Consider the following 26,267-nt stretch of genomic DNA (forward strand, 5'->3'; position numbering starts at 1 on the left):
AAAAATATGACCTTAGAAACAAAGTATTCAGGGAGGGGAGTAAAAAATGTAATGACTTTTAGAATATGCACAAACTGAAGTGACCATCAACTTGTAATAGACTGCTATATTCACAGGTTGTTATAAATAAAACTCATGGTAACCACAAACCAAAACTCATAACACATACACAAAAAAGAAAGAAAAAGAAATATAAACATTACACTAAAGAAAGCCATCAAATCACAAGTGAGAAAGAGAAGGAAGGAACAGAGAACTACAAAAAACAACCAGACAATTAACACAATGGATACAAGTATATGCCTATCGATAATCACTTTTTTTTTTCCATTTATTTTTATTAGTTGGAGGCTAATTACTTTACAACACTGCAGTGGTTTTTGTCATACATTGAAATGAAATAGCCATGGATTTACATGTATTCCCCATCCCGGTCCCCCCTCCCACCTCCCTCTCCACCCGATCCCTCTGGGTCTTCCCAGTGCACCAGGCCCGAGCACTTGTCTCATGCATCCAACCTGGGCTGGTGATCTGTTTCACCCTAGATAATATACATGTTTCAATGCTGTTCTCTTGAAACATCCCACCCTCGCCTTCTCCCACAGAGTCCACAAGTCTGTTCTATACATCTGAGTCTCTTTTTCCACGAACCTATGGTCATCTTATCTTTGACAAAGGAGGCAAGGATATACAATGGAAAAAAGACAACCTCTTTAACAAGTGGTGCTGGGAAAACTAGTCAACCACCTGTAAAAGAATGAAACTAGAACACTTTCTAACACCATACACAAAAATAAACTCAAAATGGATTAAAGATCTAAATGTAAGACCAGAAACTATAAAACTCCTAGAGGAGAACATAGGCAAAACACTCTCCGACATAAATCACAGCAGGATCCTCTATGACCCACATCCCAGAATTTTAGAAACAAAAGCAAAAATAAACAAATGGGACCTAATGAAACTTAAAAGCTTTTGCGCAACAAAGGAAACTATAAGCAAGGTGAAAAGACAGCCCTCAGATTGGGAGAAAATAATAGCAAACGAAGCAACAGACAAAGGATTAATCTCAAAAATATACAAGCAACTCCTCCAGCTCAACTCCAGAAAAATAAATGACCCAATCAAAAAATGGGCCAAAGAACTAAACAGACATTTCTCCAAGGAAGACATACAGATGGCAAAAAAACACATGAAAAGATGCTCAACATCACTCATTATCAGAGAAATGCAAATCAAAACCACAATGAGGTACCATTACACACCAGTCAGGATGGCTGTTATCCAAAAGTCTACAGGCAATAAATGCTGGAGAGGGTGTGGAGAAAAGGGAACCCTCTTACACTGTTGGTGGGAATGCAAATTAGTACAGCCACTATGGAAAACAGTGTGGAGATTTCTTAAAAAGCTGGAAATAGAACTGCCATATGACCCAGCAATCCCACTTCTGGGCATACACACCGAGGAAACCAGATCTGAAAGAGACACGTGCACCCCAATGTTCATCGCAGCACTGTTTATAATAGCCAGGACATGGAAGCAACCTAGATGCCCATCAGCAGACAAATGGATGAGGAAGCTGTGGTATATATACACCATGGAATATTACTCAGCCATTAAAAAGAATTCATTTGAATCAGTTCTAATGAGATGGATGAAACTGGAGCCCATTATACAGAGCGAAGCCAGAAAGATAAAGACCATTATAGTATACTAACACATATATATGGAATTTAGAAAGATGGTAACGATAACCCTATATGCAAAACAGAAAAAGAGACTCAATAATCACTTTTAACGGAAACACACAAGAACAAAAGACACAGGGTGGCAGAATGGATAAAAAAACAAGATTCATACATATGCTGCCTGTAAGAGACATGCTTCAGATCCAAAGACACAAGTGAAGGGATGAAAAAAGATACCCCATACAAACAGAAATGAAAAGGAAACTGGGGTAGAAAAATAAACTTTAAAATACAAACTGTAACAAGAGAGAAAGAGGGGCATTACATAATGATAAAGGGGTCAATCCAACAAGAGGATATAACACTTGTAAACATCTGTGCACTCAACACAGGAGGACCTAATACATAAAGGGAGATACTGACAGCAATATAGTAATAAGTGACTTTAACACCACACTTACTTCAATGGACAGATGAACCAGACAGAAAATCAATAAGGGAACATGATTTTAAATAATACATTAGATCAGACAGACCTAATAAATATATATACAGAACATTCCAGGCCCCTAAAATGGTAGAATACACATTCTTTTCTAAGGCACACAGAACATTTTCCAGGATGGATCATGTTAGGCTGCAAAAAAAGTCTCAATAAATTTGAAATCACATCAAGCATCTTTTCTGACCACATGGAACTAGAAATCTAGCAAAAACACAAACACCTAAAGGCCAAACAACATGCAACTAAAAAAGCAATGGGTCAAAGAAGAAATCAAAGAAGAAATTAAAAAATACTTATGAGACAAAACAAAGTGGAAACAAAGTACTTCAAACTCTATAGGACTAGGTAAAATCAGTTCTAAGAGGGAAGTTTATAGTGATACAGGACTACCTCAGGAAATAAGAACATTCTCAAATAAATAATTTAACCTTAAACCTAAAGGAATTGGAAAAAGAACGAAGCCTAGAAGTCAGCAGAAGGAAGGAAATAATAAAGACCGGAGCAGAAATAAATAGGAAAAGCAGTAGAAAAGACCAATGAAACTAAGAGCTGGTTCTTTGAAAAGACAAACAAAATTGATAAACTTTTGGCTAGACTCACCAAGAAAAACAGAGAGGACTCAAAATTAGAATTTAAATAGAAGTTACAACTGACATCATAGAAATTCAGAGGATTTTAAGAGATCACTACAAACAGTTACATGCCAACAAATCAGACAACAGGTGGCCAAAATAGCTCAGCTGGGAGAGCGTTAGCCTGCAGATCTAAAGCCCCTGGTTCAGTCCTAGGTTTTGGCAACGATTTCTGACCCTTGGGTTTCCCTGGTGGCTCAGATGGTAAAGAGTCTGCCTGCAGTGCGGGAGACCCGGGTTTGATTCCTGGGTTGGGAAGTAACCCTGGAGAAGGAAATGGCAACTCACTCCAGTATTCTTGCCTGGAAAATTCCATGGATGGAAAAGCCTGGCAGGTTACAGTCCATGGGCTTGCAAAGAGTCAGACATGACTGGCAGGCTACAGTCCATAAATCAGACAAGCTAGAATATGTGGATAAACTCCCAGAAACACTAAATTTTCCAGAACTAAATCAGGAAGAAAAAAAAAAAAAAGAACAGATTAATCACTAGTAATGAAATTAAATCAGTAATCAAAAACTCCCAACAAACAAAAGCCTAGGCCCAGACTGGCTTCACAGGTGAATTCTATCAATTATTTAAAGAAAAGTTAAGACCTATTCTTCTTAAACTACTCCAAAAACTTTGTGGTTATATGGGCAATTAATTTACTACAAACGAGCCAAGAATATACAGCAGGGGAAACTCAGTCACTTTAATAAATGCTGTTAGAAAAACTGAACAATTATATGCAAAAGAAAAAAACTGGGTCACTTTTTTTTAAAAACAGCACAACAAAAATAAAGTCAAAATGGATTACAGACTTAAATGTAAGATCTGAAACCATAAAGCCCTAGAAGAAGACATAGACAGTACACTCTCTGACAACAGTCTTATTAATATTTTTTTGGATCAACCTCCCCACGCAAAGACAACAAAAGTAAAAATAAACAAAGACTATATACAAACTAAAAAGCTTTTATACATCAACAAAATAAAAAAGCAGCCTACTGAATGGGAGAAAATATCTCCAAGTGATATATATCTGTTAGGGGGTCAATATTAAAAATATATAAAGAACTCACACAAATGGACACCAAAAATCCCCCCATAATTCAATTTAAAAATGGGCAGAGAATCTGAATAAACATTTTTATAAGGAAGACATACAGATGATCAATAGACACATGAAAAGATGCTCAACTTCACTAATCATACTGAAATATAAATCAAAACTATAATGAGATATCATCTCATACCCTCAGAATAGTTAATATCAAAAAGAGAAAAATCAGATGTTAACAATGATGTAGAAAAAAGGGAATCCTCATGTTAGTGGGACTGTAAATTGGCACAGCCATGATGGAGGCTCCTCAAAATAATAAAAACAGAACTACGATATGATCCAGCAATTCCACTTCTGGATATTTACCTGAAGACAGTGAAAACATTAATTTGAAAAGATATATACACTTGTACGTTCACTGCACAATTATTTATAATAGCCAAGATATGCAAACAGCATAAGTGTCCACCAATGGATGAATGACTAAAGATATGGTATCCCCTTGTGTATGGCCCATCCATTAAAAATGCAATTTTGTCATTTGCCACAACATGGATAGAGTATCATGCTAAGTGAAATAAGTTAAAGAATGACAAATACCATATGATTTTACTTATATCTGGAATCTAAAATACAAAACAAAAATGGACTCATAGATACAGAGAAAAAACTAGTTGTCAAGGGGTAAGGGGTTAGGGGGTAGCTGGCAAAACTGGTGAAAGGGCTTAAGAGGTACAAACTTTCAGTTATAAAATAAATAAGTCATGAGGATGTAATGTTCAACATAGAGAATATAATCAACAATATTCTGGTAACTCTATACAGTGACAGACAGCTACTAGACTTAAAATTACCCCCAAGTAATAAAATCATCTACCCTCTAAATGTTAGTCTCTATCATATTTTTATTATTTAGTTACTTTCGGCCATGCAGGATCTCAGTTTCCCAACCAGGGATCAAACCTGTGCCCCCTGAAGTGGAAGCATGGAGTCTTAATCACTGGATTGCCAGGAAAGCCTGTGCTTCTTTTAAGTGAAATGCTTCAGAAAATAGAATATGGAAAAGGACGCAGATATTGACTGTGTTCAGTCGCTAAGTTGTGTCCAGCTCTTTGCGACTCCACGGACTGCAGTGTGCCCAGGTTCCTCTGTGCTCTACCATCTCCCGGAGTCTGCTCAAATTCACGTCCATTGAGTCAGTAATGCTATCTAACCATCTCATCCTCTGCCACCCCCTTCTCCTTTGCCTTCAATCTTTCCCAGCATCAGGGTCCTTTCCAATAAGTCAGCTCTTTGCATCAAGTGGCCAAAGTACTGGAACATTAAAATATTAAATTTGTATATGCCAAAAATCTAATTTGAAGATCTAAATAACTGGGTTTACAGTACAGCATACATACTTTGTGCTTTACATTTCAGTAAATATAAAACAAAATTCTACAAAACTGGTAAAACATTCATTTAATATGAATTGTAAAATAACCAAATTCTATACTATGAATAAGCACTTCAGTCATTTTTCTACTTCTATAGTAGAGTCCAATTACAATGTATATCTGTGAAGAGAAAAAGACACTGAAATCTCTTCTCAATCATTAAAAGAAAATTAAAACTTTTTTTCAAAATAGTTTTGCTATTATTCACTGTTTTTGAAAATTTATAATCTATAAATTATATATGTACACACAAATGTATGTACACATAGCCACTATACCTCAGGTAAACAAAAGGGTCATTTTCAAATTACTAAATAAAGCATTCCTTACTGTAGTATGGCATGTCACAATGACTAATTATGCATTATTTACACAATCCTTCAAATGAATGTCTTTTAAAAACATCTGCTTTGTGGAATGGAAGCAGATACTAGTCTAATTTATCAGAGAAACCCACAGACACTTACATGATGGGGTTAAACACTTCATGATTAATGCTCTAAACTACAATTAAAAAGTTGGCATGTTGTGATTTAGTACAACCAGAACATGAAATTAAGATATTTTTATGAGTAAAAATGGCAAAGTATGAATGCTACTTCTTTAATCTGCGTAAACATGTGTTTACATCTGTGTAAACATGTGTTACCTTTTCTTAAAAATCATAAACATGTTTTCTGGGACGCCAGAAATATCCTACAGGACATTTTCAAGCATCAAATTAGCATCTTCCAAGAAAATCAATGTCTATAAATATAGAATTTGAAAAAGCTTCAAAGTTGAATGAAGTAATCTCCATCTGTGATTAAGATTAGGGGATTTGTGGAAGCATGGTCCTTCTTGCCTGCTCCATTTCATCCGAGTGTCTGAGTATTACTCAAAAAAGGGCAATTAATTAGAAAAAGTAGAAGGTTGCAGCTAAGAAAAATATTTGTGTTAAGGGACAATAATGTTGTGGGGCTATTGAAAATGTGTTATAAACCCCATTTAGCTCATAGTAAAAGATGAAATACAAAGTGAATTATTTTATCTTTTCTGTGATGTATCTCCCTGATACATACTGAATACGCATGAAAATATGCTCAGTAAAAAGCCGAAGACTTCTTTAAAGAACTTAAAAATCTTAAAACGCCTCTGCTTTGTTAATCTGTGTGTCTGTTTATATTATATGAAATGACAGAGGTCTATACTGTGTGTAAAATCACCATGGAAACAGAAACCTAGAGATCAGCAGTAAGGAGACTTAGCATGTACAACCCTTTAACTAGTCTTTCACAAACCAGCATGCTGTTAACTTTATGCCAGATTCTCCTTGTCCTGAGTTGCTATAGCATTTACGGGTGTGCCGTTTCATAAAAAGTAGTGTAGTGTGAGTTCTGGCAGGGCTTTTAGGATGGTAACAGCACGCAATGATAAGGCAGATGATACTTTCTTTGTTAAGGGAATTGGGCATGTGACATTTTTTTCAACTCTGGCCTAGGAGCTGGTTAAGGCTGTTACACACAGGGGCAACACTGTGAAAAATGAGGAGAGTATTTAGTCTTATGGGGACTCAACTTGCTATTTGGCATTGGGACTCTCACTTTTCGTAGGATCAGACGCTCAGGAGGCAATCTACTTTCCAGAGAGCTGTTGCAGAAATAGTACTCCAGTGCCTTCAAGATTTAAGAAGTAAAGCTCTCACCCAAATTCTGGAAGGGCACCTAGAAAATGGTCCCCCAAAGACTTGACCTCTTCAGTAGCTTCCCTGATGTACAAGATTCATTTCCATAGAAGGTAGCCTTATTACTGGAGACAATGAGAACATTGGCAAATCCTGATTCATAGTGAATATGTAAATAGGGTGACGGAAGCATGAAGCATAAGAATAGTTCTTTACTCCACATAAGACATATGGATATTGACTGATATTTTAAGAATATTATACATATTTGGAGTTTGTTAACAACTATAAACTATTATACACATATGATATCCTTTAAAAGTTGGGTTTTCATGGAAGTAAAAACTTAGAAGAATGAACAGAAGACCATGTTTTATGAAGCTATTTCTAAGTCTGGTTCTCTTGAGTATATCTAAATTCTTGAGTCTTATGCATGCTCATACTTTCTTTCAAGTATTAGTAAGACGATGGCCCAAGTTTTTACACATCTAGAAAACACTTTGTTAAAAGCCTTGGAAAACAGAAACCATATTACAAAGTACCTTCTAGTTCACTTTAAACCTTGCTCTAAACACCACTACTCTTCTTAAAATTCATTGTAAAAGCTCATCTACTTGAATTCAGTCTCATAGTTTAAGCAAACTTCATATCTGTATAAATTGGCCTGAAGTACTCTGATTTCTACAATGACAAATCTGAAAAATAATTTTGCTTTGTATGTCATCAGAGAGAGCTCTTGTTCAAAGATACTTTAAAATTCCCGAATTCTGTCCAGGGATTCAAAATGATTAAAACTAATTTTTAGAAAAAAAAAAAAGAGGAATTTCTACAAGTAATGGAAATTAAGATGAGTGTTTATTAAGTAGTTTTAGTCTGGGTACTAATAAAAATACAGGTGTTACATCTATCAAAAAAATTTATACTCTTTTATCTATAAATGACAAACTATAGAAACAGTAAGTTTAGAAATATAAAGTTGAAAAGAAACAGATCACACTATGAAGTGTCCAAGTTTAACAGGTGATTGTTCATGAAAGGCCAGGGGGCTCACTTCCTAATGAGAAAAGCTGAGAAAAGAATAAGGGATTTGCTGTCATGTAAAAAGTGTGGCGGTGGTAGTTTAGTTGCTAAGTGATTGACTCTTTGCGACCCATGGACTGTGGCCCACCAGGCTCCTCTGTTCACTGGATTTTCCAGGCAAGAATACTGGAGTGTCTATCAACCTAGTGGGGTGGGATGGGGAGGGAGATGGGAGGGAGGTTCAAAAGGAAGGGGATATAGCTATACCTATGGCTGATTCATGTTGAGGTTTGACAGAAAACAGCAAAATTATGTAAAGCAATTATCCTTCAATAAAAAATAAATTAATTAAAAAAACCCAACAACACTGGTAACAACCCAATTGCTCATCAACAAGAAAATGAATAAATTAACTCTGGCATATTCATGCAATTCAATGGTGAAAATGAGTGAACTACAATTGATTAGCATGGATAAATAACAAAAATAATCTGAGCAATAAAGGCAAGTCAAAGAAGATCATAAAAAAAAAAAAAAGAATACTGGAGCGGGTTGCCATTTCCTTCTCTAGGGGATCTTCCCCACCCAGGGATCGAACCTTGCTTGGCTGGCAGATTCTACCACTGAGCCACCTGGGAAGCCTTAAAGTCTAGTCTATGGAAAATAAGTGCTCAAAAATCACTCAAATAATTTTTCAAAGACAAATTTCATTCTTTTATGGGAAGAAAAGTTATGAAATACATCACTAAAAATATTTGCTAATGGGAGATACGAGATAAAGCTTATTCTATTAAAAAACCAAAAAGAATCTTAAAAAATAATCCATATATATTCACCACCAAAAGCAATGAATGGGTCTTGTGAAACTTTTTTCTATACTTTTCTATTGGATTATCTATTTGGATAAAGATTATCAAGATAAAGCTAAAGGCAGGCTAAGTTTGGTATAAAAATGAAATGTGGAGTTATAGATGGTAGCCTTGTTAATGTTTTCCAAAGTAACAGCTAAGCTTCCCAGTGGCTCAGTGGTAAAGAATCCGCCTGCAATGTAGGAGCCACAGGAGACGTGGGTTCGATCCCTGAGTTGGGAAGACCCCCGGAGGAGGGCATGGCAACCCACTCCAGTATTCTTGCCTGGAGAATCCCATGGAGAGAGGTGGTTGGTGGACTATAGTCCATGGGGTCACAATGAGTCAGACACGAATGAAGTGACTTAACATGCACACACACACCCAAGTAACACTTGTGAACTGAGGAAGTGCTGCTCAGTGTGCTGAGGAAATGGTAATGGAAAAAGAGGAGCTTTCTGACTTGACAATTTCTATTTTATTTTAGCTAGCTAATAGAATATTTCTTCACATTATCACTAAAAGCATGAGAGAATTTAAATATTTATTTGACATGTTTGAATTAAACATAAAATGTTAAAGGCTAAAACTGGATATTTGATTTTTACATGAAGTACTAACTCAAAATATTTAAGCTTCTCAGGGGTATGTTCATACATCATGAATAACTGGCTCGGGAACATTCAGATACACACTGACTAAAGCAAAATGCTAATATTCTTATTTGGTGGCACAAACACCCATGCATAGAGTGACAAATGGAGTTCTAAGCTGATGCCCAGCATGCTAGAGGTAATTCTGCTTAATGTTAGCAAAATCTCATCTGTGTGGAAACGTAAAGTACCACCCACTGCCTAAGAGCGCATGTCACTGTCTCATAGTTGGTTTCGTTTCTATCAGGAGCAGCCTTCAGAATGTGGCAACACTCGGCAGGCTTTAACATATGTCACCCTGATGTACAATTGAAACCCCTTTGTTTACAGAATTTGTATTTAAATTTTTTAGAAATAAACTTTCAAACACATATAAAAATAGAGAAAAGTATAACTAACCACCTCCCAGATTTAATAATTACATTATGCCACACTTTTCATGCTCTATTTATCTTTTCCCTTTCTTCTGTTACAGAATTTTAAAACAAACCTCTCACATGAGATCATCAGAACTCTAAATACTTCCACTTGCAGCTCTATAAAATAAGGACTTCAGAAAACTACCATTATTCCATAATGCTGTATAATGAATTCATATTCAAAATCTTCCTGATGTCTCACAAATGTCTTTCTTCAGTGGCGTGCACTAGTCAGGCTAAAACAAGGTTCACTGATTGCATTTGTGATTGTTCTTTAAGTCCTTTAAATCTAAAAGGGATTTCCCATTCCTTCATTTCCATTTTCTTGGTTCACTGCTGGAACCATAGCAATAAACTCATAGGATGTGCCACATGCTGAATTTGTTTGATGGATTTCTCATGGTATCATTTATACAACCTCGAACTACAATTATTCTTGTAAGCAGAAATTTAGAAAGAAAAAGCTTTCAAGTCCAGTTTCTGTGGGTTAGAGTACTTTATGAAGGGTGCCATGTACTTTACATCCTGTCACATCATAACTTTTATATTTGCTCAGATCAATCAGCCAATTCAAGTGAGGCAGCCTAATGTTTGCATTTTCAAGTATACCACCTTCCTTTCTTTAAAAAAAAAAAATTTTTTTTTTTTAACCACCTTCCTTTCTACTAATGCAAGGATTCTCAGCTTTGGTTGCACACCACACAACTTGGTTGCCTGGGGTGGAAGTATAGGGCACAGAATTTAGAAACTACTGCTGACTGAGTCCCACACTCAGAGATGCCAAGTCACTCAGCCTAAGCTGTGGTCTGAATTAGTTAGGGCTTTTAAAAAATTCACAAGGTAATTCTAATGTGCAGCTAGGATTAAGGACATAGAGGTTTTTGCATATATTAACAATCTTTGCTTGAATCAATGATTTCATTAAGGGTTGTAAATTGCTGATTTTCTAATATTATTGATTTTTCTATATTTATTACACTGTCTAGGGTTATTGGGTGATCCTGGGAAAAAATACATACAGGACAGGAAGGATAAAATTTTAATTCTTCTCTTTAATTACTAGTAAGTAAATTAACTTAATTATGAGTAAGGCAGTGGTTCTCAAACAGCAGAGTGGAATCACCTGCTGTTTAAAGGTGGATCTTGAAAGATTATTGAGGTCTGGTTTGGGCCCCACACTTTAGGAATTGGTCATGTGTAGGGAGGCCTGGGAATAATATTTTAACAACTCCACAGGCAATTTTAATATGCAGCAAAGTTTGGGAACCTCTGGAGTGAGGTTATTTGTTACTCAAATTACCTCCAGTGGTGATAAAAAGGTTTTTTTTTTACTTGTTTTGAGAGTGGTTGTTACATTTTTGTTGACAGAAAAGTGTATCAGATATATGAAAAGAGAAGAAAGCAAAGCTGACAGGTAATGTAACAAAATTATTAAGTTTAAGATCAGGCATAACTCCAACTTTCATAAGAATTAATCAAATAATAGAATGGTCAGTGGTATGCTGAAGTCTCCAGGCACTGTGATTGAATGAATATTTAATAATTATTTCTTTAAATAATTTACCCTCTTTAATCTGCAGATGAAGCTTAAAGAGAAATTCGAAACAATTTTAAAAGCCTAATAAATTATTAAATATTTAAATAATCATGATGATTTACACTTCAAATGTTACTATCCACTGGTAACATGGGAAGCACAGATAGGCATAACAGTTGGTAAAGGTAGGAATGTATGTTTGTGGGGATGAACTTGTACCTGGAGAGTTTGCATGAAGGTTATTCTAAACTAAAATATTTGAGATTCAACAGGTACCAGAAAGAAGACTTTTTGGAGCTTCCCTTATTTCACTAAGAGCAGAAAACTTCTGGGAGGGAGGCTGCCATGGATCCCTTCTGGAGGAATTTTATGGAATTAAAAAAAAACCAAATGGACAGACCATTTAAACCTTGTACCTGCATAAACAAACATCATCACAAACTGTCTTATCTCTTGTTGGTTTCCCTGGAAATCCATTTGTTCTTCCTACAGAAGCCTTTTCTGCCTGCATCCTTTCCAGTAAGTTAGGTACATAACCCCCAACCCTAGTCATTTAGGGAACTACTACTTTTGTGAGCTTTATATGCATATGAATGCTTATGGTTTTTATTATTCTTATTAATCTGTCTATTGTCAGTTAAATTCACAGGCCCCCAATTACTTAACCCAAGAGGGTAGAGGAAAAGTTTCCTCTTCCCACATCTCGCAAAACATTTTCACGGGCAAATTGACAATATTTGCCAAAATAGAAATGTATACACCCTTGTCCAGGCAGTTACCCTTAAAAATGTGATCAACAACAACAGACAACACTGAAATACAAAAGATCATAAGAGACTACTACCAGCAGCTCTATGCCAATAAAATGGACAACTTGGAAGAAATGGACAAGTTCTTAGAGAAGTAAAACTTTCCAAAACTGAACCAGGAAGAAATAGAAGATCTTAACAAAACGATCACAAGCAAGGAAATCGAAACTGTAATCAGAAATCTTCCAGCAAACAAAAGCCCAGGACCAGATGGCTTCACAGCTGAATTCTACCAAAAATTTAGAGAAGAGCTAACACCTATCTTACTCAAACTCTTCCAGAAAATTGCAGAAGAAGGTAGACTTCCAAACTCATTCTATGAGGCCACCATCACCCTAATTCCAAAACCAGACAAAGATGCCACAAAAAAAGAAAACTACAGGCCAATATCACTGATGAACATAGATGCAAAAATCCTTAACAAAATTCTAGCAAACAGAATCCAACAACATATTAAAAAAATCATTCATCATGACCAAGTGGGCTTTATCCCAGGAATGCAAGGATTCTTTAATATCCGCAAATCAATCAATGTAATACACCACATTAACAAATTGAAAGATAAAAACCATATGATTATCTCAATAGATGCAGAAAAAGCCTTTGACAAAATTCAACATCCATTTATGATTAAAACTCTCCAGAAAGCAGGAATAGAAGGAACATACCTCAACATAATAAAAGCTATATATGACAAACCCACAGCAAGCATCACCCTCAATGGTGAAAAATTGAAAGCATTTCCCCTGAAATCAGGAACAAGACAAGGGTGCCCACTCTCACCACTACTATTCAACATAGTTTTGGAAGTTTTGGCCACAGCAATCAGGGCAGAAAAAGAAGTAAAAGGAATCCAGATAGGAAAAGAAGAAGTGAAACTCTCGCTGTTTGCAGATGACATGATCCTCTACATAGAAAACCCTAAAGACTCTACCAGAAAATTACTAGAGCTAATCAACGAATACAGTCAAGTTGCAGGATATAAAATTAACACACAGAAATCTCTTGCATTCCTATACACTAACAATGAGAAAACAGAAAGAGAAATTAAGGAAACAATACCATTCACCATTGCAACAAAAAGAATAAAATACTTAGGAGTATATCTACCTAAAGAAACAGAAGACCTATACATAGAAAACTATAAAACACTGATGAAAGAAATCAAAGAGGACACAAGCAGATGGAGAAATATACCGTGTTCATGGATTGGAAGAATCAATATTGTCAAAATGGCTATACTACCCAAAGTAATCTATAGATTCAATGCAATTCCTATCAAACTACCAACAGTATTTTTCACAGAACTAGAACAAATAATTTCACAATTTGTATGGAAATACAAAAAACCTCGAATAGCCAAAGTAATCCTGAGAAAGAAGAATGGAACTGGAGGAATCAATCTGCCTGACTTCAGACTCTACTACAAAGCCACAGTCATCAAGACAGTATGGTACTGGCACAAAGACAGAAATATAGATCAATGGAACAGAATAGAAAGCCCAGAGATAAGTCCACGAACCTATGGTCACCTTATCTTCGACAAAGGAGGCAAGGATATACAATGGAAAAAAGATAACCTCTTTAACAAGTGGTGCTGGGAAAACTGGTCAACCACCTGTAAAAGAATGAAACTAGAACACTTTCTAACACCATACACAAAAATAAACTCAAAATGGATTAAAGATCTAAATGTAAGACCAGAAACTATCAAACTCCTAGAGGAGAACATAGGCAAAACACTCTCCGACATAAATCACAGCAGGATCCTCTATGACCCACATCCCAGAATTTCAGAAATAAAAGCAAAAATAAACAAATGGGACCTAATGAAACTTAAAAGCTTTTGCACAACAAAGGAAACTATAAGCAAGGTGAAAAGACAGCCCTCAGATTGGGAGAAAATAATAGCAAACGAAGCAACAGACAAAGGATTAATCTCAAAAATATACAAGCAACTCCTCCAGCTCAACTCCAGAAAAATAAATGACCCAATCAAAAAATGGGCCAAAGAACTAAACAGACATTTCTCCAAGGAAGACATACAGATGGCTAACAAACACATGAAAAGATGCTCAACATCACTCATTATCGGAGAAATGCAAATCAAAACCACAATGAGGTACCATTATACGCCAGTCAGGATGGCTGCTATCCAAAAGTCTACAAGCAATAAATGCTGGAGAGGGTGTGGAGAAAAGGGAACCCTCTTACACTGTTGGTGGGAATGCAAATTAGTACAGCCACTATGGAAAACAGTGTGGAGATTTCTTAAAAAGCTGGAAATAGAACTGCCGTATGACCCAGCAATCCCACTTCTGGGCATACACACCAAGGAAACCAGATTTGAAAGAGACACATGCACCCCAATGTTCATCGCAGCACTGTTTATAATAGCCAGGACATGGAAGCAACCCAGATGCCCATCAGCAGACGAATGGATGAGGAAGCTGTGGTACATATACACCATGGAATATTACTCAGCCATTAAAAAGAATTCATTTGAATCAGTTCTAATGAGATGGATGAAACTGGAGCCCATTATACAGAGCGAAGTAAGCCAGAAAGATAAAGACCATTACAGTATACTAACACATATATATGGACTATAGAAAGATGGTAACGATAACCCTATATGCAAAACAGAAAAAGAGACTCAGATGTATGGAACAGACTTGTGGACTCTGGGAGAAGGCGAGGGTGGGATGTTTCAGGAGAACAGCATTGAAACATGTTATTATCTAGGGTGAAACAGATCACCAGCCTAGGTTGGGTGCATGAGACAGGTGCTCGGGCCTGGTGCACTGGGAAGACCCAGGGGGATCGGGTGGAGAGGGAGGTGGGAGGGGGGACTGGGATGGGGAGTACATGTAAATCCATGGCTGATTCATGTCAATGTATGACAAGGGCTACTGTAATGATGTAAAGTAATTAGCCTCCAACTAATAAAAATTAAAAAAAAAAAAAAAAAAAAGAAAAAAAAAAAAATGTGATCAACAGAGACACTCAGATATGCAGTGATAATTTTTACCATTGCTTGTCAAAGGGCAAAACTGGGAAAAACAAAATGTTCACTAAAAAAGAACTGGTTATATAAATTTTCTAAACAATAGACACCCATTAAATAGGAGGCAGATCTTTATACATAGTGTTTTAGAAACACAAGCATGGTTTTACTATGCTGTTAAGGAAAAAGGTCACAGAACAATATATATTATCTTCACTGTAGTAAAAAGAAAACAAAGCAGATGTGTAGATATTTACACACACACTCATCAGTTTGGTTTGTTTTCAGATTTACTTTGTGTGTGTGTGTGTGTGTGTGTATAGGGGTGTGCGTGTGTGTGTATATATAGGTGTGTACAGGTAGGTGTAGGTGTGTGTGTGTTTGTGTGTGTGTAGGTGTTTGGAGCAATGGTCATGGTACGGGTAGATGTGGGAATGAGGGAAATTTTTAGCTTTTACTCCAAATTCTTCTATTTATTTTAAGTAAGAAACATTCCTCAAAGAGAAAAAAAAAGCATGCCTTTTGTAACAAAACATGAAAAAGCTAAGTGAACCTTCATAGTAGTGTTTAGGAAGCTACAACACTGCAATTGTGGTAAGAAGACTATAATGACTGTGTTACTAAAAAAGGCCTGAAAAAATAAGCAAGGAAAAGCTTAGGACTCTAAGGCTGATATTAAGAGATATTCATATTCCTTTTGGTATTTGGAAGAGAAGCAGAAACAAAATTTGGTCACTTATACAATTTATAGTCATAATAAATCATAAGATTCAAGCTCAATAATAGTCCATTATACATGATTGCTAATCTAATATTCTGTTTATGAATATGTATAATATAACTTCCTACTATATCTCCTTTACAAATTCAGGACATTTCTACTGAGGCATGAAGTGTTCTCGTTTAAGCTTGGTCTTGTCTCATGATGTGCTGATGATTTTTTGTGTTGTAAATTACTTACTCCAGATGGAGGAAAAAAGAAAAATAAATTGACTAGGGCTAGTCTCTCAATTATCTTTTATCTTCAGTATTTATGTTGTTGTTGTTTTTTTTTTTAACCCATCCCAGTGGAAGAAAACTTGTGTCTGTTTTAGAAGAAAAATTTAAATGTATAAAGAAAATGTAAAAAAAAAAAACCTTTGAAAAACTTAAATTTACTTTGTATATATTAACTAATATCTGTATATACTATACAATAATGATTTAAATGGATGGCATGTTAAAATTATGGCACTTCAGTACATATTCCACAATAAATAAATGTGGCACTAACTTAAATAATCTGATCAGCTTAAAATTTCTATTTTACCACCATCTTTCTCCTTCTCTTTCACATGTATTGTCAAACATCAAATATATGAATGGAATGGAATCATTCATAGTTTCTCTCCTTCTTATCATGAAAGACCCATCCAAGTTTATTAATCCCTTAATGCCTTTTGGTCAACCAGAAATTTACCCTACTTTTATGTTCCTATGTCTTTTATTTTTTTTTCACTTCCTACTTCAGCAAATTAAAAAAAATTTCCTTGAATTACAATGTTGATTTACAATGTTAATGTCTTCAGTACACCAAAATGACCCAGTTATACATATATATATTTCTTTTCATATTCTTTTCCATTCTGGTTTATCACTGCATAGTGAATACAGTTCCCTGTGCTATACAATAGGACCTTGTTTACTCAACAACTCTTTCTGATGCAAAGAGTACACAGTATATGGTTATTTTTATGACTGAATTGGTGTGCTACTTCTTAAAAGAAGGGAAAGGCCAAGGTTTATCCTTTAGAAGATACCTTCCATAATATAATATTTTCCATCATGAAGAAATATAATTACTTGTGCATAAATTTGCATTCTCACTTTCTTCAGGTCTTTACCTATTATTCTAATATACTTTTTCTATGAATATGGATTTTTTTCTATTCTATTATATGGGTTCTTAAAATCTACCTCAAATTTTGGTGGAACATAAGAGATTGTAGAAATACATACACTGGTATGAAGGAGTGAATAGTGGAAAAATGGCACATTAACAAAAGGGGAAACAGGAACATTAAGACAACATTCCCCCTTCACTCCTTTTCAGCAGAATATATATAAACACATTCACAAAATCCATGGTCATAAGGAACACAAGGCTATGGAAAAGACAAAGCCAAACAGAAAATGATAAACTCTCCTCTGCATAAAAGAGGAGATGCATTTACATTTTTAGAGAGGAGATATATAATGCTGGTAAGATAGAAAATACAGAATAATGAAGACAGAAGACAACAGAAATGCGAGATAACAACAAAGCATATATGCTTAAAACAACTTTATAACATCCAGGGAAGCTTCTCCTTAAGACTGCTTCCCAATCAATCTAGGAAAATAGAAATGTTTTGTAGAATGGGTGATTATTCCACATGATCTGGGAAGTTATCTGAGTATTCAAAGCTTTGGCTTTTTGCTTTCCAAGAGCCTACAATCCCTGGTGAGTTAAAAATCAACCAAATCAACCAACTAACCAAGAAAAAACAAGCAAGCTGATTATCCTGAACTGGATCACAAATGGAAATCTTTTCTGCAGAGGGCATCTTGAGCTCCTCCCTAGAAAATGACTCTACAGTAAGTTAGCTATTTAAAAACAAATTCAACAGTTGGTCTCAATTTCTGGTAGTGATCAAATTATTGCCTTGCTATCAATTCACTTTGTTGCTGAAAATCTTTTCAAGTCAAATTTGTAATACCAAAAAGAGAAAAAGAAAGGGTAGAGAAACTGTCCTCAAGTAAATGTTCAAAATACTAAAGAAAAATGAGGAACAATAACAGACCTCCAATCCTAAATCCTTTCATGTGATCCTTTTTTATTTAGGAAACCAAGATAATTGAATAAAGATGTTTCTTTTGCTAAGACCTATCCAAAGACAAAATAGACCAAAGACCTTTTAAATATACTTTATATTTAAGCCATCTCTACCTCATTCTGGGTGGGACTGCCAAATTTTAAAACAAGATTATTTTCATATTACATTCAGTATTTCTGCATGCATACTGGTAAAGAGAAGATAAACTTTACAGGAAAAGTAGCAGCAAAACTGTCATTTCACAATCAAACTTCTAAAGGGCATCGATAACTGCTTAGAAAAAGGATTATGATACAAAACCAGATATTTCTTTTATTCATATAATCAAATTTCAAATTTCTACTCTTATCATTATAGCTTATTGCCATGGTGACAACTTAAATGCCTTAAGAATGCCTGAAAAGTAGGCATATTTAAGAAAACACACATGTAACATTAATGTAGTTAAAATAATAGAGTGAAGTAAATAGCATTTGCGTTTGCTGTGTTTGAAGGTTATGTTTCCCTGAAGAAAGAAAAAGGGTAAGTAAATGTAATGTTGGAATATGAACTTGTACAGGAGTATAGTCTGATTTAAGTAAGGGATGAAGTATAGTTATCAGGTGTGAATTATGAATGTGCATGTGGTGAAGACAGATGAATTACTGAAGCTGTATTTCCCTAAACACTAAAGTATTTGGTGAGCTATTTGGCATGTGTATAAAAATAAGAGATTATACAATATTTATATATTAAATGAAACATAAATGTAATGTTTTACAGATTATCTATAATATTCTATCTATCTCTATTTTATGCATTAGTAAATCATGAAGAAAGAAAGTGAAGTCGCTCAGTCGTGTCCGACTCTTTGCGACCCTGTGGACTGCAGCCTACCAGGCTCCTCCGTCCGTGGGATTCTCCAGGCAAGAACACTGGAGTGGGTTGCCATTTCCTTCACCAGGGGATCTTTCCAACTCAGCAATTGAACCTGGGTCTCTGGCATTGCAGACAGATGCTTTACCCTCTGAGCCACCAGGAAGGAGGTGGTCAAATGATTGAAACTGAGTGAACACACTGGTGGGGAGGAGAGGCAGAAAGGATGCTAAGGGATGGTCATTCCCTATCAGGTGTCTTCATAATCTAAGTTCGTTCTCTTTATGAGTACATCAATACGATTACACACTGTGCCTGCCTGGTTGTGGTAGTTAGAAATCTATAACTGCTTCCTCCAGTCCACTTCAGCCAGGATGTTTCTCCGGGTCTACTTAGGCAGCACTGCTGGGAAGGCTGTATCTCCCTTGTGGGTCCAGCTCGTGCTGAAGACTGCCTTGCACTTCCTCCAACTCCTGCTACACTTTGGTGCCAACCCACGCAGCCCTTGGTCCTACAGTCCCAGACATGGCAGCAGCTTCCAGGAACAGTTACTCCTTTGGGTCACTGGGCCCTGACTGATACCGCTATTTTTCTTGGGCTGCGAAGAACTTCCGCCTAACAAATGCTAACATTCCAAGAGAAAGGGGCAATGACAGGATATCGAAATATTTTGTAGCTAGAAATATAAACGATGACACTAATGAGGGAATATGAGAGGACTGACCTCATATACCAAAAGGGAGGGAGAATGTATACAACTCTTCTAGGAAAACTACTTGGTTAGACATCTAAAAAGCCTTGAAAATGTTCATATACTTTGAATAGTTTTCCTACTTGGGAAAACCTAGCCTAAAAGGTAAATCAAAGCTGCAGGTATAATTTTATATACAAGGATGTTTGCCATAACATTATTTATACCCATGAAAAACAGCTGAATGTCCAAAAACAGAGCTATGGGTAAATACGGTATATATTTGTAGTTTTTCTTTAAAGAATTCCCCTCCCCGATTTTAAGTGTATAGAGCTATATATCTCCACTAGACCTGAAACACTTAAGAGGGCAAGGATATCTGTTTTAAACAGTGACAACTATGTGTGAACCAAGTAGGCTCTCAAGGAATGTTTTTGGAATAAATTAATGATGCCGTATTAAACATGAACTTACAGGAGAATTTTATATTAAATGGCAGAGTTCTGCCATAGCTAAGTAGCAAATGCACTCTGTATTTTTCTTTAAACTGAAATCTTCATTTCTCTTTTTAACAGTTCACAGCACTGCCAGGTCTCCTGAGGAATGTTTAAATCGAATGACTTTTTGCTCAAAGGATTTCCAGTGGCTCCCCATGACCTGTAGGAAGTTCAAAGTCCCTGGTATTTACAGATCTCTATAACTTGGCCCAATGTGGTCTTTGCACGTCTTATCATCTCCCAAACCAGTTTTAAATGTTCCCATGAGACATTTTTGTCATCTCTGCTGCTGTGACAATGACAATACTCTCTCCACAGCTGGGCTGCCAGTCAAGCCCCAGGCTCCAGGCTCACCCTTGCAAAGTTATCTCACAAATGGATTGTCTATTTGATGACAATGTTTCCTAAATAATACTTACTTTGCAGTTAACCGCATATTATTTCATGCCATGTCTTTCCTACTATTAAACTGCTGTTTGTAAGTCTTATTGTTAAGTAGATTTTCACATGTCTCTTCTTCATCTTTGTGCTCAGTAGCTTGGTCATGTCCAGCTCTTTGAGACCCCATGGATTGCAGCCTGCCAGGCTCCTCCTTCTGTCCATGGGATTTCTTTTCTTTTTTTTTTTTTGTCCATGGGATTTCTCAGGCAAGAATACTGGAGTGAGTTGCCAACCCAGGGATCAAACCTGTGTCTTGTGCATCTCCTGCATTGAAGGTGGATTCTTTACAACTGTGCCACCTGCTAAGTTTCCATACTACATGTCATCAATGCTTTGAATAAAACACTACATTTCTTGGGACTAGCTTCTTTAGAAAATAGCAAAGAGCCTTGTATACACTATAAATAACACCAGAATCCTGGTATCAGGTTCAGATAAACTCAGATACCAGCCATTTAGGGATTTGAGTTTTACTGAATTCAAACTTTGTTTAAAAACTGTCAAAGTATTTGAATACAAGGCCTAATCTAGCATATAAGTTGCTGGCATTGTCCCTCACATTATAAGCTTCATGAGAGGCAAGGGGCATGTGTGTGTGGAGTCCATCACTATCTAACCAGCAATGTGTATTGTATATGGTTCATGATGTGGCTGCTCAGTAAACATTTAGTGAGTGAAGACATCAAACATGTGTGAAAGTGGGAGACACTCTCCTTAATGTAATTCATCCTTTATATGAGGTGAACTTCAGGTAAAAAGAACATATAGACTACATTAGAATCTTCCAGGCTACTTTAGAAGCTATCAGGTAGTCCACATTTGAGTACAAAAAAATGAACATTTCAGGCAACTCTTCTAATATGAAAAAAAAACTGTGAAAGGAAAGACTTTGATTTAGATAAGTGATTAGCCAACTTTCCAAGATTATACAAAAACCTGTGTGTGAGGGCATCACTGTATTTCTTTATGATAAAAAATTCAAATATTGAATTGACATTAAAAATATTGATGCTCAATCCTTTAATTTCTTTACAAATGACATATATAAATCTATTCAAACATGTTAAAAAAATAAGCATATTAAAAAGTACTACCTTTAAGCAAAGTAGATCAATATTGTCACTATTAAAGTTTTGGCTGGACTGATCTCATCAAGAGACAGTAAATTTAGAGAGCAGACTTTGCTTGGGCAAAACGTAAGAAAGATTTTTTTTATATGATTAAAAACTCATACCTGTTGATCTCCAAGGAAATGACTTCTCAGTTGAGCTAGAGAAAAAGAAGGAAAAAAAAATGGAACATTTACTTCTTTTATTGTAAACTTTAACTGTGGATCTGTTTTGTACATAAACATTTAATTTTCACATTTAATTATATAAAAGTATATCAAAACCTCAAACAAAATTTAAAGTGACTGTTCTAAACTAATTTTTAGAGAGTATTTAACCCTGTATGTCAATCTGGGACAAATTTGTATTTCTTAGAACTTAAGGCAAATTATAAAAAGACATATGATTCTCCTTGGATAAGACAAATATAATAGCACAGCTAACTGTGACCTTCACAGTACTTATATGAGGGCCTATGCTGCTTTATGTGGAAGAATTTATGTGAAAACTACATATAAAACAACATATATATCATACACTGTACGACATATACATTAAAAAGAACCAAAAAGGTTGTTATTATTATTTTACTTATTTTCAAAAAAGCCTTAGATGCTGGAATAGACATATAAGTTAATGGGGTCAGTTTATTGAATATTACCTTATAAAATTTAAATATAATAAATCTTTATATCAAATCACAAAGTTTTACAGATTAGGGGTAAATTTTAACTATATATTTTTCTTAGTTTATAGAGTGCTATGCTCGGTTGCGTCCAAGTCTCTGCAAGCCCATGACTATAGTCCGCCAGGCTCCTCGGTCAATGGGATTCTCCAGCAAGAATACTGGAGTGGGTTGCCATGTCCTCCTCCAGAGGATCTTTACCACCTAGGGATAGAACCTGCATCTCCTGTGTCTCCTGCATTGGCAGGTGGATTATTTACCACTGAGGCACCTGGGAAGCCTGGTTTATAGAGTACCAATTTTAAAAATTAGTGCATAAAAACATATCTGAGCCTCCCTGTCCACCCTCTCCCTTAAAATAATACAGGAAAGCATGGTGCTCAGGGGACAGTGTAGCAGAACAAAGCAATAAGAGAGGCTGAATTATTAGGCATTCATTAAATGTTAAAGTACCTCACATACATTATCTCCTGTATACTGCTCACAACAACCTAATGAAGAGGTACCTTATTATCTTTATTTCACAGATTAAAAAACTGGACAAAGTCTTATACCATTAGTAAATGGAAGAATTGGGATTTAAACCAAGGATGGTTTGATTTCAAAGTCAGGGCTTCTTACCACTGTGTTATATAGTATAACAGCTTGTGATCCCATTTTTGTATTAACACACACACATGCATACATAGACACACACAATATGCCTAAGGAGTGTAGAAAAATAAAAAACAAAGTGCTAGCGGTTTTTTCTGTGGGTTACAACTAAAAGGATTTCTTTCTTTTTAAACATTTGTACTTTATTTAGAAACCAGAAACAAATACATATTGAAGTATTTTGGAAGTGTTTATTAAATTTAAGGAAAAGGTACATGACTTTGCACTTAAGGAAACTCTAAAATAAAGAAAAGAACAATACTTTCAGAGCTGTAGTTGTAAGATTTTAAGTTCATGTTAGTCCCTTGGTATTTCCCCCAAGTCATTAAGTGGCTAATGAAACTCTTGCTGGTTAAAAACTCTAGATTCAGTAAGAACTCCCCAAAGTTCAATTTTGCCTGTGATCTGCGAGCAGCTCACATTTCAGGACCTTGAACTAGCTGTGACCAGGAAGACATGCTCCCAATGAACAGAGTCAGTTAATGCTCATCTTCAGCACTCCGATCATGATCCTCTACCTGATGTACTCCTAATTTCAAAAGGGACTGATGGGAAGGAAAAACAGAGGAAAATTTGGTAAAATATCAATAAATGGCATATTTGTCTTGCTCCTGAAGATATTACCGCATTTTCAAAAGTGGTTTACAAAACTGAATTCCAATTCTCTTGAATACTATCATTTAATCCTATTATCTAAACTAGCTTTCTAAGCACCAAAGTTGCTATTACCCAACTGTGTTTCTATCAACATATTCACATTTTTTGTCAATATTAAAATCAAATTACCAACCAGAAATGTTTAATATAACTCAGGTGTCTTGGGAGTGGTGAAGCCTATTATCTTCTGGTTGAAATTTATATAAACCTTAATGAAATATCTTTACAAGTTTTTATTTTTGAAATTTTAGACCATAGATTATATGTCATCTTAACTGCTCAAACTGGGCAAGGGTTGTGGCTGCTTTCTGCATCTCTTTAGGTCAAGTGCACTGCACACTGCCTGGCACACAGATGTTTAATGTGTGTGTGTGTGTGTGTGTGTGTGTGCTCAAGTTGTGTCCAAATCTTTGCAAGCCCCTCTACTGTAGTCTGACAGACACCTCCATCCATGGAATTTTCCAGGCAAGAACACTGGAGTGGGTTGCCATTTCCTACTCCAGGGGATCTTTCCGACCCAGGGATCGAACCCTAGTGTCTTCTGCTTCTTGCTCTGGCAGGTGGATTCCTTATCACTGTACCATCTGGGAAGCCCCTAATAAATACGGCTGTAACACAAATTGTGAAAAAGTATTAATAATACTGACTTCTTCATTGTTCTGAGGGATTAGGTTTATGTAAATTATTACTATTTCGTTCAAAAGCTGGTTTGAAACTCAACATTAGAAAAAACTAAAATCATGGCATCCAGTCCCATCACATCATGGCAAATAGAAAGGGGAAAAGTGGAAGCAGTGATAGATTTTATTTTCCTGGGCTCCAAAATCACTGTGGACAGCGACTATAGCCAAGAAATTAAAAGATGCTTGTCTCTTGGAAGGAAAGCTATGAAAAACCCAGATGGCATATTAAAAAGTAGAGACATCACATGTTCACAAAGGTGCATCTAGTCAAAACTATGGTTTTTCCACTAGTTATGTAGGGAAGTGAGAGTTGGACCATAAGGAAGACTGAGTGCCAAAGAATTGATGCTTTCAAATTGTGGTGCTGGAAAAGACTCAGAGAACAGAGGAGCCTGGTGTGCTGCAGTCCATGGGGTTGCAAAGAGTCAAACATGACTTAGCAACTGAACAACATTTTGTTCAAACAGGTCAAATTATTCACCCCTACTCTAGGTAGGAAGTTTCAGTAGTTTCATTGTATAACAAGCAGGCAAGCAGCATTTCTGGTGCTGAAAAGACCTTTGGTCATCAAAATACAGTAAGGCATTCCAGTCCTAAATATTCATTGGAAGGACCGATGCTGAAGCTGAAACTCCAATACTTTGGCTACCTGATGTGAAGGACTGACTCATCTGAAAAGACCCTGATGCTGGGAAAGATTGAAGGCAGGAGGAGAAGGGGACGACAAAGGATGAGATGGTTGGGTGGCATCACTGACTTGACGGACATGAGTTTTAGGTTGAGCAAGCTCTGGGAGTGGGTGATGAACAGGGAGGTCTGGCTTGCTGCATTCCATGGAATCACAGAGTTAGACACAACTGAGTGACATGAACTGAAATGAGGTGAAGGCATGGGGAAGTCTGAGTTAAAATTACTTTTTCCCCTATCGTATTCTAGATAAATAAGAAAAAAATCACAGGAAAATAAGTTAATATTGAAGGTTAAAAATAAAAAATTCCATGGTATATTTTGAAGACTATATATTCAGCCCAATTACTTTCACACTAATTCCACAATCCTGGTCATTATATGTTATTCAGAACAGTCTATTTCTTTCTGAATCACCACTCCGGGATTCAGGGATCAGGCAGTAAATACATGAAGTTGTGAAATGCTGTTTCAAGTCACTTTTATTGGAACAATAAAACGAGAGGCAGCTCCACATGACACATAGGTGTATTCCTTCCTCCCTCTCTCCCTCTAGCCATCTATTCCAAAAAAAAATTTCCCCAACTTTTATTGAATGTCTACAACATGTCTCAAAGCATTGTGGCCACGGATGACTCCATTCCATTCCCTTCTCATCTGAATATGCCAAGAACCTCCTCTGCAGTGTGAAAACATTTTGAAATACAAGAATGGAATCATCCATGACAACTTTCTTTCAGTGGGAAGATGCATTCACAATTTCTAACAACTTAATTATCAACAACCCTCTAGAATGAAATCCATTCACAAGTTTGGGACTGTTTGGTTAGATAGCAAACTACAGTTAAAAGCAAAATCATCAGCAAATTAATAAACTAAGGCAATTCATTTTAATGAGAAAAAAAATCTTAGTTTTAAGAAAGACACCATGCCTTCATCACAGTATGGATGAGAAAATTCAATAAATCACTAACACTTAAGAAATTATGTATTTTTTTCATTCACAGACATAAATGAAGCCCAAAATACCTCTGTTGAATATTTACTGCAGTCTTTCAGTTCAGTTCAGTTGCTCAATTGTATCCAACTCTCTGCGACCCATGGACTGTAGCTCACTAGGCCTCCCTGTCCATCACCAACTCCCAGAGCTTGCTCAAACTCATGTCTGTCAACTCGGTGATACCATCCAAC

The 26,267-nt window shown here is 36.1% G+C and overlaps 1 protein-coding gene across 14 annotated transcripts in view; it reads right to left on the reverse strand.

The window, feature by feature from the left end:
- The window catches only part of PKP4 (plakophilin 4), a 256,119-nt gene that overhangs the window by 67,775 nt on the left and 162,077 nt on the right, over positions 1-26,267 (reverse strand). For all 14 annotated transcript variants that reach the window (XM_070476164.1, XM_070476166.1, XM_070476161.1 and 11 more), the window contains one exon: positions 21,836-21,870. In XM_070476164.1, the coding sequence (XP_070332265.1) occupies positions 21,836-21,870 (35 nt within the window). The remainder of the gene's footprint in view (positions 1-21,835; positions 21,871-26,267) is intronic.

This window comes from Odocoileus virginianus, chromosome 13 (genome assembly GCF_023699985.2).
Source record: "Odocoileus virginianus isolate 20LAN1187 ecotype Illinois chromosome 13, Ovbor_1.2, whole genome shotgun sequence".
In the NCBI taxonomy this organism is placed as follows: Eukaryota; Metazoa; Chordata; class Mammalia; order Artiodactyla; family Cervidae; genus Odocoileus; species Odocoileus virginianus.